Source organism: Globicephala melas, chromosome 10 (genome assembly GCF_963455315.2).
Source record: "Globicephala melas chromosome 10, mGloMel1.2, whole genome shotgun sequence".
Taxonomy (NCBI): Eukaryota; Metazoa; Chordata; class Mammalia; order Artiodactyla; family Delphinidae; genus Globicephala; species Globicephala melas.
Window position 1 is genome coordinate 19451662 of NC_083323.1, and position 20622 is coordinate 19472283.

At 36.0% G+C, this 20622-nt stretch overlaps 1 protein-coding gene across 3 annotated transcripts in view; it reads left to right on the forward strand.

Annotated features, from left to right (window-relative positions):
• Positions 1-511: 511 nt before the first annotated feature.
• WASHC3 (WASH complex subunit 3) overlaps positions 512-20622 on the forward strand; it is a 51996-nt gene continuing 31885 nt past the window's right edge. For all 3 annotated transcript variants that reach the window (XR_009565399.2, XM_030856247.3, XM_060305845.1), the window contains exons 1-5: positions 512-638; positions 1225-1323; positions 12423-12488; positions 14388-14495; positions 18237-18347. Coding sequence is in view for 2 of the 3 variants with exons in the window: in XM_030856247.3 (XP_030712107.1) it covers positions 588-638; positions 1225-1323; positions 12423-12488; positions 14388-14495; positions 18237-18347 (435 nt within the window). In the remaining variant the exon portion in view is untranslated. The remainder of the gene's footprint in view (positions 639-1224; positions 1324-12422; positions 12489-14387; positions 14496-18236; positions 18348-20622) is intronic.

The following is a 20622-nucleotide window of genomic DNA, read 5'->3' on the forward strand; positions in this document are numbered from 1 at the left end:
GCATTTGTCTTTTTTTTTTAAGAACCTAAACCACTTAGAAAAAACACTTTTGTCAATTGTCCGACTGAGGATAATGTTTCTGTAGCTCTTTAGATAGATACATATGCTCAATCTGATTCAGTCTATTCACCACAGGGACTAGCAGAGTATCTGGCACTTAATCGGTTAAAATATATATACATATATATATATATACTTCTTTTGATTAACGAATGAATTAGTTGCGTATATAGTAGAAGAGACTAAGCAGGTATAACTTCAAACAGACGCGATGCCTTACTTTTTTGGGGGGGGTGGCAGGGGGAGAGGCTTTTTAAGATTTTGCTAGAATTGCACCCTTGCTACACCCGACGCCCCTCGTTCGACGTCACAATCCGGAGCTAGAACTATCAATCCCAGACTGCCGTGCGAAGGGGCGGGCTCCCCGGGAGCCGCCGAGTGATTGGCTGGGGGAGGCGTTTCCTTCCGGCAGGAAGGGCCCGGGAGGCGGGGACTAGGGGAGGCTTTCGGATGCTATTACCGGGTTGGGCGGGCCGGGTCGGGGAGGGGTTTGTGGGTGAGCCCTGGGTCCCCCGCCCGCTGAGGAGATGGATGAGGATGGGCTTCCTCTCATGGGGTCAGGCATAGACCTGACTAAGGTTTGTAAAAGAAGGAGTTGGACTTCGGCGACCTGGGAGGAGGATGGGGAAGGGACGCCGAGTTTCCAGAGAGACACCCCTCCCCCCCACGCCGTGTCTCTTTTTGCTCAACCCTGGCCTGGGCCTGTCTTCTACCTCTCTCGGGAGGGAGAATCCCACAGTCCACATTAAAAAGGGGTCCCTCCCGAGCTGTCTAAGGGGGGCGGGGGTAATTTGCCTCTCCCAGCCTACGCTTCCCGGGTCACAAGTCCCTATCGTCAAGGGTGAAGCGCTGGCGACACGGGCCGGTTCCGATCTCTAACCCTACCTCTTTTATTCGGCCCTTGAGTTTTTCGTGTGTTTCTGTGTGTTGCCTTTACCTGCGAAAGTTCACACCTGTGAATCCAGAGCCCATTCTCAAACTTTGCAGCCTCTGTCACCTTCGGACACCCCACCCCTGCAGTTTAGGAAAACAAGTTAATGACTCTTGGCAGTACTTTCAGTAACTCATCTCACACAGCAAAACGCCCCGTTATTATTAATATCCAGGGGATAGCACGGTGTACGTTCCTCCTGTATGGATCATGTTTATTTTTACGTGACACAGGTGCCAGCTATTCAACAGAAAAGAACGGTGGCATTTCTAAACCAGTTTGTGGTGCATACTGTACAGTTCCTCAACCGATTTTCTACAGTTTGTGAGGAGGTAGGTCCTGTGATACTCGTTTAATGAGTAGCCCAGATGTCACCTTGCACTTCTGAAGGTAACAAATGAGCAAAACAAGAATTACAGTCTATGTATTCATGTACCATAACCTCTTGTCAACCAGTTATTATGTTAACATTACGTTAAATCCTCTTTGATTCTCTTACCATCATTTCTACAGCCCATCTCTGCTGAATTAATTTTCTAGAAGCTTTGTGAAATAGTTCAGGAAGGTTTATTGTGGTTAAAGCAAAAGGAATTCCAAGATTTCACACTTACAGACATTTTTTATTTTGAAATTGGTTATGTTTCTCTTACCCCAAAGATTACATTTTAAGTATACATTGTTTCAGTTTATATCAAAATTATTTTACATTGCTTGATCCAAAAGATGATGGGGAGGTAGCCTAGAAACATAACTGAGGCATCAAATATCATTATGAAAATTTTAAAAAAAATACTTTCTGCAAATGACTTGTGAAGTAAGGATTAAGTAACCCAGTTACAGGTGAGGTACAAGATCCAGGGACTCCTGTCTTATAAAAAGCTAAAAAAGAGAGTGGGGAGGAAAATGGGAAGCATGGGTTGAAATTGGGTTTAAGAAAGGAGAAGGGGGACAAGGAAATAGAACAACAGTCGTCTGAAACCAAAAGGTGTTGTTCTTTATCAGTCTTCTTTACCACTTGAGGATCATGTTAAACCTTAGGGCTCCATTTTGTCGTGAACTTCCTGAGTGCTGAAGTTACTGTTTGCCATGTGACTGAGTATCCTCCACAATCAAGTCCTTGAATAGAGACTGTTCATAGAGGGGTGGTTGCTGCCTAAAAAGTGTGGGAGTCAAGATTGTTGTCTTTGGGGACATTATTGTGTTCTAGGAACAGGATACATATAAATGCTTGAATACTAAAGAAGACCATTGACTGTGCTCTGTCCATAGACTAGAGAAAAGCCCCACACTGGTATGATAGTGACCACTTAAAGCTAAATACACTTTCAAGGATGCTTTATACAGAAATTAAAATGATTTCACTCAGAAGTCAAGGCCTGCTACAGGAAATACCCAGAGAATACCCAGAGACTTCCCAGTCCTAGCCAGTCTCCTACTTTTTTGTACAATGTATGATGTATCTCCATTCCAGATGCATTTTGATTGGCACAATATAGGAATGTTCCCAAGAAGTTAACTAGTGAATACCAATTTTTGTCAGTTTAATTATTGTTAACTTATGCTTGTTAAGCTACTATAAAAGTCCTGTGATTAATTTTTTTATATGTATACCTTTTATTTCCTTTTTTTGTCTTTTTTTTTAAACATCTTTATTGGAGTATAATTGCTTTACAATGGTGTGTTAGTTTCTGCTTTATAACAAAGTGAATGAGTTATACATATACATATGTTCCCATATCTCTTTCCTCTTACATCTCCCTCCCTCCCACCCTCCCTACCCCACCTCTCTAGGTGGTCACAAAGCACGGAGCTGATCTCCTTGTGCTATGCGGCTGCTTCCCAGTAGCTATCTATTTTATGTTTGGTAGTGTGTATATGTCCATGCCAATCTCTCACTTTGTCCCAGCTTACCCTTCCCCCTCCCCATATCCTCAAGTCCATTCTCTAGTAGGTCTGTGTCTTTATTCCCATCTTACCCCTAGGTTCTTCATGACCTTTTTTTTTTTTCTTAGATTCCATATATATGTGGTAGCATACGGTATTTGTTTTTCTCTTTCTGACTTACTTCACTCTGTGTGACAGACTCTAGGTCCATCCACCTCACTACAAATAACTCAGTCTCGTTTCTTTTCATGGCTGAGTAATATTCCATTGTATAGATGTGCCACATCTTCTTTATCCATTCATCTGTTGATGGACACTTATGTTGCTTCCATGTCCTAGCTATTGTAAATAGAGCTGCAATGAACATTTTGGTACGTGACTCTTTTTTTTTTTTTTTTTTTTGTGGTACACGGGCGTCTCACTTTTGTGGCCTCTCCTGTTGCAGAGCACAGGCTCCGGATGCGCAGGCTCAACGGCCACGGCTCACGGGCCCAGCCATTCCGCGGCATGTGGGATCTTCCCGGACCGGGGCACGAACCCGTGTCCCGTGCATCGGCAGGCGGACTCTCAACCACTGTGCCACCAGGGAAGCCCTGTACGTGACTCTTTTTGAATTATGGTTTTCTCAGGGTATATGCCCAATAGTGGGATTGCTGGGTCGTATGCTAGTTCTATCTTTAGTTTTTTAAGGAGCCTCCATACTGTTTTCCATAGTGGCTGTATCAATTTACATTCCCACCAACAGTGCAAGAGTGTTCCCTTTTCTCCACACCCTCTCCAGCATTTATTGTTTCTAGAATTTTAGATGATGACCTGTGATTAATTTTTTAAAACGAAGCAAATAGGACTTCCCTGGTGGCACAGTGGTTAAGAATCCTGCCAATGCAGGGGACATGGGTTCCATCCCTTGTCCGGGAAGATCCCACATGCTGCGGAGCAGCTAAGCCCGTGCGCCACAACTACTGAGCCTGTGCTCTAAAGCCCGCGAGCCACAACTACTGAAGCCCACGCGCCTAGAGCCTGTGCTCCACAACAAGAGAAGCCACCTCAACGAGAAGCCCGTGCACCGCAACGAAGAGTAGACCCTGCTCGCCGCAACTAGAGAAAGCCTGCGCACAGCAACGAAGACCCAGTGCAGCCAAAAGTGAATAAATAAAATAAATTTATAATAAAATAAAATAAAGCAAATAACACACACCCCCCAAAAATAGGGAGAATGGGGGAAAATGAGATAATTCACAATTGAGTCAACCAATATTCAGTTCATTCTGTCTTATAAATAATATGAGGTAGAGCCTTAGCGTATAGTTTTTGTTAGATATATTAATAAAAACTGCATGGAGACAGGAAAACTATTTTAACTTGTATAAGGTTCCAGCTGTTGTTTTTGTTTAGTTATCAAAATAACTTCTGCCTTCTCATTAAGACAAAAGAAATTGAAATGTGATAGGATGATTGATAGAGTAAGGGGCTCAAGTCAATATTTTTTATCTAACAGGCTCAGAGTCTAGGTGCTTGCTTCCCTGAGTTTTATCTTGGACTGCTGCCTCTATAAATGGCATAAAGAATTGACTGACTGAAAAGCAGTAAGCCAAGGATTTAGCCCGTCACTTTGTATACCACGGTAGGGTGGAGAAGTATCTGGAGAAAGACTGTTCCAGGATTGTTAGCAGAGAAGGGCGAATACTCCATCCCCATACTTCTCATCTCCAGTTTAAAAAGTAAGCAACAACAAAACAACCAACAAACACATCTGTGAAAGCAGCTTCATAGAGCTGCCCTGAGGTAGGGATAGCCCCGCACCTTTGTAGGGCCTAACAGTTTTCAGTGCCTGGGGAGTGAGTGTTATTTGCTGAAGACTAGATCAAATATAATAATTGTCTTTTGTTTATTGATTGCTTATGCATTATCAAAGCCTCATGATTCACTCTTTCCCTCCTTCTATTCCTCTCTCCACTACCCCCCAAAACGGTTGGCTGTCTTGACTATATCACTATTTCCTATTTGTTCCTTGAACTCTAGAAAAAATTTTTTTGACCAGAAATTCATGGAATTTAAAGGTAGCTTATGCCTTTTTCTCCTTAATGGTTGATAATCTAGGGTTGACTGTAACTCATTATTTAGAATTCATATTGTAACAGTTTGGATGTTTATGTCAGTTGTAGACTTTTTATCAATACTTGGTGTGATGACAATAACTAATATTTATTGTGTGCTTATTCTGTGCTAGGCATTGTACTAAGTGCTTTACATGTATTTAATCATCACAGACCAGCTCTTTGAGAGAGGTCCAATTATCTCTTTTTTAGAAATACAGAAACTGAGATGTAGAGAGGCTTAAATCATTTGCTTAGTCGTTTATTCATTCACTCACCATGTATTTGAGTGTATAGTATTTATGGTTGCAGTAGCTGCTCTAACTTGACCACAGTCACACAGCTAGAAATTAAAAGAGCTGGGATTCCAACTCTGATCTATTAACTGGTAAAAACAAAACTGTCTCAGTCTTCTGTTCTGTTGCACCGTCTGATCTGAATATGATGCATATTTACATCATTTTCAAGGGAGAGACTGCAGCGTCTTTAAAGCTATTTTAAAATTTAGTTTTTAGATTTGTATTCTCTTCTTTACTATGCCATGTCTATTTGATATAATGTCTTTTTGATATGATAAATTCCAAGGATATAATATAGTTATTCAAGCACGAAGTGTCGTTTTCTCCCTAGTTAAGATCAATGTAGTTTTCCAAAATGGGTTGTTATTTGTTTATAGCACCTGTTAGACCTGTGGGCCTTGTTTAGTTAAAGACTTAAACAAGAACCAAAACAACTCTTGTTTCCCTTAGTAAAAAATGAACCTCAGTTATTACTTTTTGAACTGGAAGTGAACTGGAGGAAAAAGAAAACCTGGTAGGTTTTGGTTTGTTTTGGGTGGGTTTGGGTTTTTTTTTGGGGGGGGGGTTGATTTTGGAGGTTTTTGTTTGTTTGTTTGTTTTGGTTTTGTTTTTTTCACATAATCTGGTTTGAACCAAACCCAAACAGTAACTTCAGTCACAGCTAAACTCAAATGGGAATTAAATTTGAAACCAATTGCTAGGGCTCTTCATCACTAATACCGGTTTTAAAGTTCTCTGAGAAAGAGAAAAGTGAAGAACGTAGCTTTTTAAAAACTTTCTGGATACTGAGCCACTTTGTAACTCTTGTAATGACTAGAACCAAGGTAGGAGAAAAGTTAGAAGACGGAGAAAGGAAAGTAGTTGAATCAGACCCAATTGGCAGAGTTACTTAGAGTCATCTCTTCCTCCCTCACAAGTCTCCAGTAAGCATTTCTGTTCTGGCCCTTATCAGCAAAATCTTGTGGAAGTCCACAGGGACTGCAAATTTTAAATGGAGGAAGGTGGAGGACGACACAAGGTCTATGCATAGCACAGGTAAGACTGAGCAGAAGTTTAACCTTACTGTGAATCTTAAAAGTACTCAGTATCAATAAACAGGGCAGTCAGGTGTGTTACTTTGACTCAGACTTGTAACATGCCTAGAATACTGGGGTTTTAGTCATTTTTTAAATATTCTAAAATGTTTCTTTTTTAAAAAATCTTTAAGTACAGGCAAAAAGTGCTGAGAATTTTCATACGACCTAAAAGAAATCTACATCCAATTTTTTTTTTTCTTTTTTTTGCGGTACGCGGGCCTCTCACTGTGGTGGCCTCTCCCGTTTCGGAGCACAGGCTCCGGACGCACAGGCTCAGCGGCCATGGCTCACAGGCCCAGCGGCCATGGCTCACAGGCCCAGCCACTCCATGGCATGTGGGATCTTCCCGGACCGGGGCACGAACCCGTGTCCCCTGCATCGGCAGGCGGACTCTCAACCACTGCGCCACCAGGGAAGCCCTACATCCAATTTTTAAGCCCACCATCAGACTTAACCTTCAACCAAATAATGTTTTGCTTAAAACCCTATTTTCTGCTACAACTTTTACAACTGCTTTTATAACTTTTACAACTGCTGGGTTTAAGTGTCAGATGAAGCTTAGTAAAACCGTGGATTGCTTCTCTCTCCGGTTTCCAGGACATATTCAACCGAAAGTGGTATACCAAGAGATCCATTAATTTAAAATAGTTTCTCTTTTAAAGAACTGGATATGCAAATTGGATATTTTACAAACCTGAAATACCACAGTGGTGTTTTGTTTTGTTTTGTTTTGTTTTGTTTTTTGCGGTACGCAGGCCTCCCACTGCCATGGCCTCTCCCGCTGCGGAGCACAGGCTCCGGACGCGCAGGCTCAGCAGCCATGGCTCACGGGCCCAGCCGCTCCACGGCTCGTGGGATCCTCCCGGACCGGGGCACGAACCCGTGTCCCCTGCATCGGCAGGTGGACTCTCAACCACTGTGCCACCGGGGAAGCCCAACAGTGTTTTTTTTTCCCATGTTCAACTGTTAACTCCATATTTCTTCCTTTGTCTTCTTTTTTTCTCTTCAATAAAATGCACTGCCTTAGGAATAGGCGGGTGATGGATGCATCAAGAAGTTTTCAACTTATCTGACAAACTAGGTACCTTGTATTTTCCCCTCTTGTCCCAAATCAAGGTATTTCAGGTTTGCTTTAAACCCTTATAAAGAGGATGGATGGGAAAGATTGTTACCTTTCTATTTCTTCTCTGCTGAAACTTTCAGAGGTGGGGACAGTTACTGTTATTGATCATGTTACTTATAATATATCCGTAGTCATCTACACTTCAGAGTAGTAGTTCTCAACCAGGGGACATTTGGCAATGTCTAGAGATGTTTTTACTTGTCACAGTTGGGGAGTTTTTGTGGCATTTAGTGGGTAGAGGTCAGAGATTCTGCCAAACATCCTGTAGTGTACAGGATAGCCCTTCACAACAAAGAATTATCCAGCCCAAAACATCAATAGAGCCAAGGTTGAGAAACCTACCTTATGGTGGCCTAGTGGTTTAGAAGGAAAATGCAGAAAACATAAACATCTTAGAAATGAGCTTCAGCAGCCCATAAATGAAGCCAGGTGTATTTTGTCAAGTGACAGTGGCTTTCTAAAAAGTACATATTTATGTGTGTTATAGCAATAATTACATGGGGACAGACTCAGAAACATTTATTATGCTGAATAATCTTTGAAAAGCAGAGGTTCTTAAATGTGCCATGGATCCTTCGGCAGTCTAGTGAAATGAAATTAATGTTTTTAAATGCATAAAATAAAATGTGTAGATTACAAAAGATACCAATTACATACGTAAAAATTCAAAATCGTGATATAGTAATATATCCTTTATTAAAGCATTAAGTTGTATAACAGGTAGCGTATTTAATATTTTAGACTCTCAAAAACCAGCTCTAGAGAAGATAGATAATACCTTTATGGATAATTTAAAAAACATGATTTATCCACAGCAAAGATCTTCCCTAGCCAAGAGGAAAAGCCTTTTGTTGATCTGATTTTCAGAAAATCATTTACATAGTGGTTCTGAATTTGGGGTACATGAACTTGGATGGGGGAAAAAAATCATGTATATATATTTTTTTACCTTTAACTTAAATTTCACATTTTCTTTAAATTTGGTCAACAGAAATCACAATAGTATTAGGACCTATGACTCACCAATAGAAAGCACAGATTTTTTTTTATTAAATTACAGTTGTTTCAGATTTCTTTAGACTTCACAATTACCGTTGTTTCTAGATTAGATATCAAGAATATTCAGATAAATTATAACTAAAATATATTGATGCTTAGATCAGTGTCTTGCATGAATAAATCATTCATATAATCTTGTTTTATTAAAAAACCAGGTCATTTCATTTTGGTGAGGTTTTGATAATAGTAGATGAAAGTAGGTAAAATGAGTGCCAAAGCAAAAGATTGACATACCAGATGAATTTGCATCCAAAAAAAATTGGGAATTACTGCTCTGGAAAGTATAACTTTTTTCCCAAGCCTCTTTAATCTTCCTTATCAAGAAGTAGTTTTCTGAATAAACATTTTCATCCTTATTCCCTTATTTTCTAAGACTAGTATTTCAATCCTTAGCCTATCTTGTGTGAACATTTGAGTATCCATTTAAAGACAATTTATGATCTAATCCTGAAAAAAATGTTAATACCTATCTTTTTAAATAATTCCAGATAAACAGCATCTATTTTAGGAAATTTGATCAGAAAATTTTGATTCCCAGTATTCAGCACAATAGCATCTTAGTTTTAGTGAGAAGCAGGTTGATCATTTATTAGCTTTGAATAACAAAAATTATATCTATGCAATACTCAGGAATTTTCCATCTTTTTAAAAAAGTTAATTAAACTTTATTTTTTAGAGCAATTTTAGGTTCACAGCAAAATTGAGCAGGAAGTATAGAGTTCCCATTTATTCCTTGACTCCCACTCCCAACCCTTGTGCACAACATTCCCCATTATCAGCATGCCCCACCAGCATGGTACATTTATTACACTCAGTTTGTTACAGTCTGCATTGACACATCAACACCCAGAGTCTATGGCATCATGCTTTAACAAGCTGAAACACTCAAAAATATTTAGTATATGGAGTTCGAGTGTTTGAGTTCAGATTATTTTACTTGTATAAAGACTCAGTTTTCTCATATTTAAAAGAGAAATGCACATCAGAACTACAATGAGGTATCACCTCATACTGGTCAGAATGGCCATCGTCAAAAAATCTGCAAACAATAAATGCTGGAGAGGGTGTGGAGAAAAGGGAACCCTCCTGCACTGTTGGTGGGAATGTAAATTGATACAGCCACTATGGAGAACAGTATGGAGGTTCCTTAAAAAACAAAATAGAACTACCATACGACCCAGCAATCCCACTACTGGGCATATACCCTGAGAAAACCACGATTCAAAAAGTCACTTGTACCCCAGTGTTCATTGCAGCACTATTTACAATAGCCAGGACATGGAAACAACCTAAATGTCCATCGACAGATGAATGGATAAATAAAATGGAACATTACTCAGCCATAAAAACGAATGAAACTAGGTTTTTAGAGATGTGGATGGACCTAGAGTCTGTCATACAGAGTGAAGTAAGAAAGAAAAACAAATATCGTATATTAACACATATATGTGGAATCTAGAAAACTGGTACAGATGAACCTATTTGCAGGGCAGAAATAGAGATGCAGATGTAGAGAACAGATATGTGGACACGGGTGGGGGAAGGGGAGGGTGGGATGAATTGGAAGATTAGTTCTGACAAAAATACACTGCTATGTGTAAAATAGATAGCTAGTGAGAACCTGCTGTGTATTTCAGGGACCTCAGCTTGGTGCTCTGTGATGACCTAGACGGGTGGGATGAGGGGGAAGGAGGGGATGTATATATATATATACATATAGCTGAGTCACTTTATTGTACAGCAGAAACTAACATAACATTGTAAAGAAATTATACTCCAATAAAAATTAATTAATTAATTAAAAAATAAAATTGGCATCATAGAGACTTCCCTGGAGGTCCAGTGGTTAAGACTTTGCTTTCCAGTGCAGGCGTGCAGGTTCAATCCCTGGTCGAGGGGCTAAGATTCCTAATGCCTCACAGCCAAAAAACAAAACAGAAGCAATATTGTAACAAGTTCAATAAAAGTGGTTCACAGGGACTTCCCTGGTGGCGCAGTGGTTAAGAATCTGCCTGCCAATGCAGGGGAAACGGGTTTGAGCCCCGGTCCGGGAATATCCCACATGCCGCTGAGCAACTAAGCCCATGCGCCACAACTACCGAGGCTGTGCTCTAGAGCCCACAAGCCACAACCACTGAGCCTGCATGCTGCAACTACTGAAGCCCGCGCGCCTAGAGTCCGTGCTCTGTAACAAGAAAAGCCACCACAGTGAGAAGCCTAAGCACCGCAACGAAGAGTAGCCCCCGCTCAGCAACAAAGACCCAACGCAGCCAAAAATGAAATAAATAAATAAATTTATTTTTAAAAAATATGGTCCACATCAAAAAAAATTGGCATCATAATAGTTTCTACTTCATAGACTTGGTGTGAGATTTCAAATGATACTTGCATATACAGTGTAGCATACTAAGGTAAATGCTCAGATGTTTACAGTGATGATGATTATTGCTTAAAAGTACATATTTATATAAATATATTAAAACAAAAATGAATTTTTATTTCATTTTTTCTTTTTCTGTGTTCACTTATTTTAATCAAAACAATGTATGCATTTTAAAATAAGTTAGAAATTATTCACTTTACAAATTAACTTGCTGTGGGATTTCTGCAGTTACTAAGCTTCTGCAGTGAATTAAATGACTGATTTGTCAAAATTTAATTTCCGTGATTTTCAGGAAAACGTATAATTTGCAGAGGAATTTATCCATATGATGTTTTATAAGCCTGTGTTTATATTTGTATCAAAGCCTTATGTAAACAAATCCTAGAAATCAAGGTTAAACTTAACTTCAAATGCCATTAAAACTAGATTCTAATGTTTTATTTCTAAATTATATCTTTGTAGATATCAAGAATGCTCATCTGAAAAATAAGTGTCTTGTGAAGAAGTACTAACTACTCTATGGTTGCTTTCAGTTTTCTCCCCCTCTAAATATGGGCAAAATGATCATTTCTTGGGGTGTTAAAATGATGAGTTAGTCAAGATCTTGATAATATCCCAGAAAGCAATCAGAATGCTGCACATCTGCCAACTAGTAAACTGGCCAACTGCTTGTAGGCTGTGTCACTAATAATGTTTAGGATGAGGGAGTTTTAAATAAATGTTCTTATGGATCATATTTTATGATGTTACTTTTATTTGTGTGGGAGTATATATATGGCTAATTTAATTGTACAGAATAACTAGAGCATGGTAAGTTCTTGGTTCTGGTTTATCTTAGATTTTGATGGTAGGTTGATTCCTTTTGCTTTTTTAGTATTCTTTCTTATTTTTTCTCTTTGTTTTAATTCTTTCCAACATTAACTACTCATCTTACAGTTTCATCCTTTTTTACTTTTCAAACTTGAAAAGTTTGTATTTGGGACTAATTGTATATATTTATGTGTTCAAGTAATTTATAAAGGCAGATACTGTTCCATTCTGTTTTGGACTAATTTTTATTCTTGTGTTCTGTGAAGAATTCCTTCATTCAACAACAAATAATTATTAGGCTTCTGTTAAGTGTCCAGTACTGTTCTGGCACTAGGGGTATAACAGTGAATAAAAACCTTTGTCCTCAGAGGAGTTTACATTCTGGTCCCAGTGATTGATTATGGCTCTGATAATGAGTTTGATAAGGCTGAAAATGTAACTTTTTCTTTTCTGTGAATACAGCTTTATAAAATAACCATGAAGCATGCTAATGAAGTTAATAGAATACTTGAGTTCCCATTCTTACTCATATAAATAAGAGAGTAGTATGTTAGAAAATCACAAATATTTAAACCATAGTTTTTATTATTTTCAAATCTGCTGTTTGTTATCCTTGTTAACAGTTTATTTTTAATCAGACTTTATTCTTTTTTTTTTTCCCTTTGGAGTTCATTCTTTTGTTTCTAATCTTTCTTTTCCAGAAACTGGCAGACCTTTCTCTTCGTATCCAGCAAATTGAAACAACTCTCAATATTTTAGATGCAAAGGTTTGTATTTCTGAATAATTTATAGGATAAACTTTGCTCTACATATACCAGCTTTCTCAGTCACACTTAACTTTAATTGCGTTTAGAGATGAATTCAATTTAGCTCCTGCATCCATGAAATGGTGCAGTGTTTTCTTTTGTTTAATTTATTATAATTGCAAAGGAAATGATCTTCATTATGAACCACTAACCGAGTCTGTTTAAATGTTTCTTTCATTATTTGAATCAAAAGCATAATGAGTAGCATGTTAACAAATTGAACTGTTACATAGTTTACTTCATTTGATGGAAAACTCACAATTATCTTAATAGTAATCATTGATAACACAGGAAAAATTATGTAAAACTTTACATGTCTCCAGAGCAAAATTTGGAGAAAATATCACATATTTTCCATTTGTAAATATATTAAATGCTAAAGAATACCAATTTTGATGTCAGAAATTACAAAAGATAACTTTTTATCTTATAACAGCAAAAATAGAAGCGTTGTTTGATTTGAAGCTTGCAGGTTTTGTGTCCTTTTCTATATAAAATAATGGAGATGCTAGTATATTTTTGTGACTTTGTCCTTTTTTTTCTTTAACATCTTTATTGGAGTATAATTGCTTTACAATGGTGTGTTAGTTTCTGCTTTATAACAGAGTGAATCAGCTATACATATGTGACTTTGTCCTTTTATCCAAAAGTTGATCTGAAAAAATATGTATTGAATGTTTATAAGGAAGTGAAATGACTAATATCTTTTAACATAAGGATCAGAATGTCTAGCTTGTACTTTCTACATCTTCCTGTGGACTTCAGCCACTGTATTTCCCTCAGAACATTTCTGTAGATTGTAATTTAGGATACTTGGCCTTGAACATGTTCAAGATAGTCTCTTAGTAGCCATACCCACTTGAAACTATTTGGGCCATAGCCACTGTGCTAAATACTGTCATCAGTCAACAGTTCTCAATGAATATTGCTTCTTCAGGTCTTATTACCATTGGTTTTTCATTATTCTTTATAATGAATATGTGTATTATTTTAATGTTTGTGGAATTCTTAAGTTAGAGTTCAAGGTCACAAGTTAAGTTGCCATATGGACAGATTAACCTTAATTTTTTCCATGGCCATAGAGTTAATCCTCAGAGTTAGCCAAACATTTGACAAATGTATATCATTGATATCAGGATGAAATCAGAAAAGAGGGTTTGCATGGATCTTGCAAATCCAACCTGAAATGCTTAACCACTGACAACATGCTCATTTTTTGTGTATGAAAAATAATGCATTTTAGTAACATTCAGTGATGTTACTAAAGAAAAAAAAAAGGAATAAGCTATATCATACATTAAAATGTGGCAAGAGTTTTCTCATTTCCCAGATTATTCAAACTTAAAATGTGCTACAAAGCACATTTTGAGGGGAGGGGTAACAAAATATGTTTAATAAAAATCTTTTTGCAACTTTGTGAGCTAGATTTTCTTATCCCCACTTTACAGGTAAGAAAATTGAGGCCTAGGACGATTTACACAGCGTCACATATTTTGTGACTTAGACCTAGGCAATATGACTCCAAATCCCATGCTCTCATTCCTTACACTAGGATTCCTTAGATTTTAAAAATAATTCCTGAGAAAGAATGGTGATATGCTAAATTAGATTGGTGAGAAATTCTTCAAAAATATTTTATTTGTGAATGCCTTTCACTTTTAAGTAGTTTATGGCATGGAGAATTTCAACCAAAGATGAGATTTTATAAACCTATTTCTACAGGCTTAAAAACTTAAGACAGCTATTTAAAACACACACACACACACACACACACACACACACACACACACACACTTAGAAACTTAGTGTTTAAGAACCTAATATTATCCTCATATACCAACATTAATTTTCTTTTCTCAGTTGTCATCTATCCCAGGGCTAGATGATGTCACATTTGAAGTATCTCCTGTAAGTGTCACTAGGATCACAAATGAAACACATTCTGAAACCACTTCAGAGCAATCACAGGTAAGTATTTAAGTTCCGGGAAACATGAGCAGATATCTTGGTTGAACCAAATAGACCTAATCAGCAGGTTTGAAGAAAGAAGTTAAATAAAAATGTAATACTTTGAATAGTAATATTTTAAACCTTAAGATAGAAAATGAAGTTTGAAAAAAAGTTATTAGCTTTTCATTTGTTATTTTGAAGGGCTTCCTAAAGTTAATATTTTTCTTGCCTATAAAAAAAAGAAAACCTATACAGAACTAGGAAAAATCTTGAATATAATTGTTTTCTTCAAGTTCACTATGGAAGTTTTTTTCTTAGTTCTTATAAGAAATGTATCTTTTAAATGTTTTATTATAAAAACTTTCAAACGTGAACAAAAATAGAATAGTACAATGAATACCCAAATGCCCATTACCTGGATTCACCAGTTAAGATTTTGTTGCAAATGCTTCATCTTTTTTTGTCACTTACTGAAGTGAATTCCAGGCATCATGTTATTTCACCCCTGTATAATTCCTTGTGAAAAGTTCTGAAATTTTCTTGTGTAACCACAATGCCTTTATCATATACAATATAATTAACAATAATTCCCTGGTAATATCTAACTCCTTGTTGCCTGAAGTCTGCTCCATGGGCCAGCAGCCTCAGAATCACCTGAGGGCCTGTTAGAAATGCGGGATTTCAGGTTCTACCCCACACTTAAGGAATCAGAATCTGCATTTTAACAAGATTCCTATGTGATTTGTAGACTTGAAATTTGAGAGATCCTGATCTAAGAAATACCAGTTTTGGGAGTTGATTTGTTTAAATCAACATCCTAGTAAGACCCATGCTTTGTGTTTGTTTCTTAATGTCTTAATGTTCATTTATGCTCTGTATAAATTTAAATTTTATATGACTTTTTATTTCAAGAAATAAAAATTCTTTATTGTTTAAGAACAGATAATCTCTAGTGTATCTCAGTGAGGTATTAAAATCCAAAATAAAATAATCACTAAAATGGTGGTCTAACAAGTAGTACCAAGCAAGCAGACTTCCTATCTATATGGAATTCTGCATTTGTACCTGGAGGTACTTTTCACAGGATATTTTTTAGATCATGATGGTGTTGACCATGATGATAATAACTAAACATGTAAAGGTTTTTACTGTGTGAGGCGTGCTAAGTGCTTTTTATAAATTAAATCAATTCTCACAACAGCCCTATGTCTACAGATACGTCAAATGAGGTGCACAGAGGTTAAGTAACTTGCTGAAGGTAAACTGTAAGAGCTGGAATTTTAACCCAGGCAATCTGGTGTCAAGAATCCTAGCTCTTATATGCTACACTGCACTGTCTCCAGCACCTGTGTTGAACTTGTTAAACATATTGAGTACATGTGGTACAAGGCCCTGTGGGATGAGCCATATATTTAGAGATATTATGTATTTGGGGAATGAATTAGATGACCATTTACTTAATAATTAGATATTAGAAAATTTAACATCCACTTAATATAACAAATTCCATTATGATGGCCACTGGACTATATATAATATACAAGAGTAAATCCAGATGTTTAGAGGAGTTTAACTTCACAAGGTTTTTTCAGTTAAAGATGGACCATTCTTTCTCTAGAACAAGGCATGTGTAAAAAATATTAAATGTTTCCACCCTACCTAGTAATTATTCTTTGGAGGATACTAACTGTCATATGTTTCTATAAATTTCTAAAATGGTATCTAACTTTATATATTAATTTTTCCAGGTGTTATTGTGCATGCCATCTATAATATGTATTTTAAAACTTATGCAGCTGTGTTGGTCTTGCCTATTTAAGGTCTCAAAAAACTGATTATGAGTAATCACAACTGAATTATCTAAAATTCAGAATGACCTGATATTCTGGCAGTTTTATTTAAAAATAGTATATTAATTCATTTGGAGAATTTATGAAGTGTTGTTGGCTTCCTGAGTTTTAAAAATGTCCTAAAATTGTGTCTTGATTGGATTAATAAAATCAGCATGTTCAGCATGTTCTTAATATTGAAATCAACTTTTTAATTTCTTCTCCATTGTTTTTAGTTGGTATATTTTATGTAAAATATTTTGAAATGGACTGAAGTATTGCTTAACACAGAATTTCCATTGACATTACAGTCAGCTCACTTATCAGATAAAGGATAATCGTGAACTTTTTTTTTAATCATCCATTCATTACAATCTCCAATCTATTGATATATATGAGTCAAAGACCCAAGGTTTGCATGCTGATTTTTCTGCAACTTTAATTTCATGGTTCAGATCTTATCATTACTCACAATAGAACATCCAATTGTGCAGATTGAGATTAATTTGAGAATAAAATGAAGGACAGTTGAGAAATATGAGAGAGGATTTGGGTCATTCAAATAGCAAAGGTGTAAGACCTGATATAATTAAACCTTGTTGAGGTCTTAGTTATTAGGCCAAAGTTAAAGGCTGAGTTTTAAAATCCATTGGTCTTATATGTAATTATCATTTGCTCCATTGTGCTACTCTATGAGTTTATTGTTCCTATTTTTTTAAAAGCATACTTGGGTCTTGTTTGAATTTTTTATTTAATTAAATGTTTTGGACAGTTTGTAATTATGTATTTTACAGATGAATGTGTATATATACATATATATACACACACATACACACACACGTGCGTGCACACTTTTGTACACTTGACACTGTCATATAACAGGAGTAACCTAAAGAATTTTTGGATGTTTTATTTGCTTCAGCATTTAAAAGAGATTTAATTTATATTTGAATTATCTGCGGAAAAACCTTAACATATAATTCATATTCTAAAAACTATGAATACTTAAAGATTTTTTTGATTTATTTACAATTTCAGCATAGATAGGTAGACATAAAATTGATTTTATTCAGTTAAGGAACTTACTCTTAATGCTAACATACAGATAGTGAGTCAGAATTCACTAACTAGACTTACTCTAAATGTTTAGGTTGATAGAAAAATCAAGAACTGTATATAGACAGTCATAGCTTTGCACTAAAGTGAAGATAGGGTTCCAATATGGACAAGTTTCAGTTAACATTGTACCACGCAAAGTTGAGAATTGCCTATACGATAAAAACATTTTTGTCCATAAAGACCATTCCCCAGTATTCTTCATTATAAGTAGTAGTTTTTATAATGTTAATAATTTCATCAGTAGCTGAAATATATAAAAACATAATTTTGTCTGAGAAATGGGTTTCTCTTCCACAAGTTCTCCAGGCATTGCCTTTAAAGATGTTAGAATAGCCATATCCACTTAGAACAAGATTATTCGATGAATGAGGAATATAACTGTGTAGACGGTATAGATACCCAGAAAATCAATTTTCTGTCCGCTACAGTTGAACAATTGACAAATCAGATAGCATTATTAGCTTTATTAAAAGTTGTATTAAAATAATAGGTCCATCAATAATTCATGTTTTTTATCAGCACTTGGGACAAGTAAAGCAGAATTCTAATTTTTTAATGCCATGAATGTATTTACATCTTTATGGAACAATATAGTGTTGATATTAAGTGTAACTTCCTCTGAAATCATATTTAAGTATTTGTAAATATTTGGAAACATATATCCCATAATTAAATTATTGGTAAATTTAGAAATATGATTTTTTTCTGATATTGATTGCTTTAGAATTATAAAAAGAAACATCCCTTTTAAGTAACATGACGGACCCCTTTTGTGAATTGTCTAAAGTTTTATACGCAATACTCTCTACAGGTGAACAGTTTACAAGACTCTGGACCACAGGAAAGTGAAGTAACACCAGAAAATATCTTAACTGTAGCCAAGGATCCAAGATATGCCAGATATCTCAAAATGGTTCAAGTGGTAAGCTAATTTGGTCTGTCTTCTCTGTCTAGCAGCCTCCTCTGAAGTTCTTAACCCTGGAGGTTTCATTGTTATTTTTTCAATCTGAGAAAACTGCTAAACCGAGTGACCAAGTTTTCTACTCTCTTACTTCTTTTCTATGTTTAATGAATGCCCTGATAAAGAGTAAGCAGAAGTCGAATCTTCTAATTAAAGCTGACCTCACACTTCAAATTAACATAGTTTAGTATAGATTTATGTAAATTTTTTGCTTTACGTAATCTTTGCAAATCTTGAATGTATCAGATAGAGGAATGAAAGTGGACTATTCACTTCGTAAATCGTATGGCTTTAGCTTAATTTCCTGTATGCTAACACAAATGGTTTTTTGTGTATTTTTATTCTGAATTTCACCTGTCAATAGTTTCGTTCATAGAAAAGAGCATAAGTCACTTGGCCATGTAAGGTAATGCTTTTAATATTATGACTTGAGAATGTGTATTTTTTCTAAGAAATCATTACATGGTATGCAAAAAAGTACAACACAATATTTGCTCTTCTATAACAGCAGAAGTTCATTTCATTCCTGTAGAAAGTCCTATTACAGTAGTTGAAGGAGCTAGCTGTCCATTTTTCAGTTGATCAGAAAATTAATCCTTCTGTAAAATTCTGTTATCAGGCAAAAGAAGGACTGATATTAAAGAAGAACAGTTTTGCTGTTTTTGGCATTATTTATCACCAAAATAATTTAAAAACTAAGACTGTCTGACAACCAGAAAGAATAGATTGGCTATTTAGAAGCTACATTGGTGACAATGGGGAGAAGAAAGTACATTCACTTTCTCTAGCTGTCAGAAGTAGCTGTGTCACTTTCAAAATTCTTAATTGACAGTCAAAGCTCTGGGCTTTAGGCTTTGGGGGAAAAAACAGACTTTGGGTTGAAAATATAAATTTTTTAAACTAATAAAAATAAAATAGAGCTAGTTTGAGTGTGAATCATGATAAATGAATTTTTAAAACTAAAACCCAGGAAAGCTTAAGCTAAGCTTAAAATATGGACTGTTAAAAAATATGTCTTTGACACTTTCAAACAAAAGATGAAAAGTTTCAGAGTAACTCTGAAAGGCTTTTTATTTAGTCTCTTCTTGCCTAACCTATATGAAATAGGAAATGGGAAAATCTACTTGATATCTATGACTGCCTTGAAATATTTGATAGAAGACCACATCTTAGGATAATTGTTATATTCTTAATACATTGCCTCTGACTTTACAAGAATTTGAAAAATCCTCATTTTTCTTTTCAGTATTAATCCACTGTCCTTTTATTCCACAAATATTAAACACTTACCCTAGGTACCATATTAGATATTGTCTAGATTTATTTAGCCAACTAAGGTTCACAGACACCACTTGATATTTTTATTTTTGTTATTAATTACTTAGACAAATTTCATTGCTTTTCAGAATTTCATATATAATATATATCATATGTTTGCATGTATATATGTAAATGATTCTTTACATATTTATTCTTCTAATCATGTAGCTTACCATCTCACTAGGAATAAAAGCCAAAGTCCTTCAGAGGCCCGTGAGATGCTATACAATTTAGTTCCCTAATTACCTTTCTAATCTCATATCTTCACTCACTCTGCTCCAGCTCTACTGTCCTCCTTGATGTTCCTTGAATAAATATATAGACAGTCGCGTGTCTCGGGGCCTTTGCATCAGTTCTCTCTGCCTGAAACACTTTTCCCAAATATCTTTATGGTTTTGCTCCCTCTCTTCCTTCAAATATTTGCAGAAATATTACCTTCTTTCTAGTCCCATTCCTTTTATTCCTTCCCTACTATATTTTTCTTCATATAACCATCTAATTATATGCAAAACACTACATATTTTATGTACATTGTTTGTGTGTCTACTGCTCCTAGAATATACACCTTTTTGTTTACTGCCCTATTCCCAGTTCCTAGAACCATACCTGGCACATAGTATTTACCTATGAATGAAAATGATGGTATTTTTCTCTATACTGTTTTAACTTTTGATAGGTTTTGGTGATAGATTTCTTTTTTACACTAGCTCAGTGGTTTTTAGAGTAAAAAACTTGTTCAAGATATAGGTTTCTAGTTCCCACCCTACTAAATGAGAATCTTTGCAATTGGGACTCAGAGCCAGAGTATATGTGCTTTGAGAAATGCTCTTCTGATTAAGAACTGTTTAAAAATATTTTACACTGTTTTGTTTTTTTTTTAATAAATTTATTTACTTTACTTTTGGCTGCGTTGGGT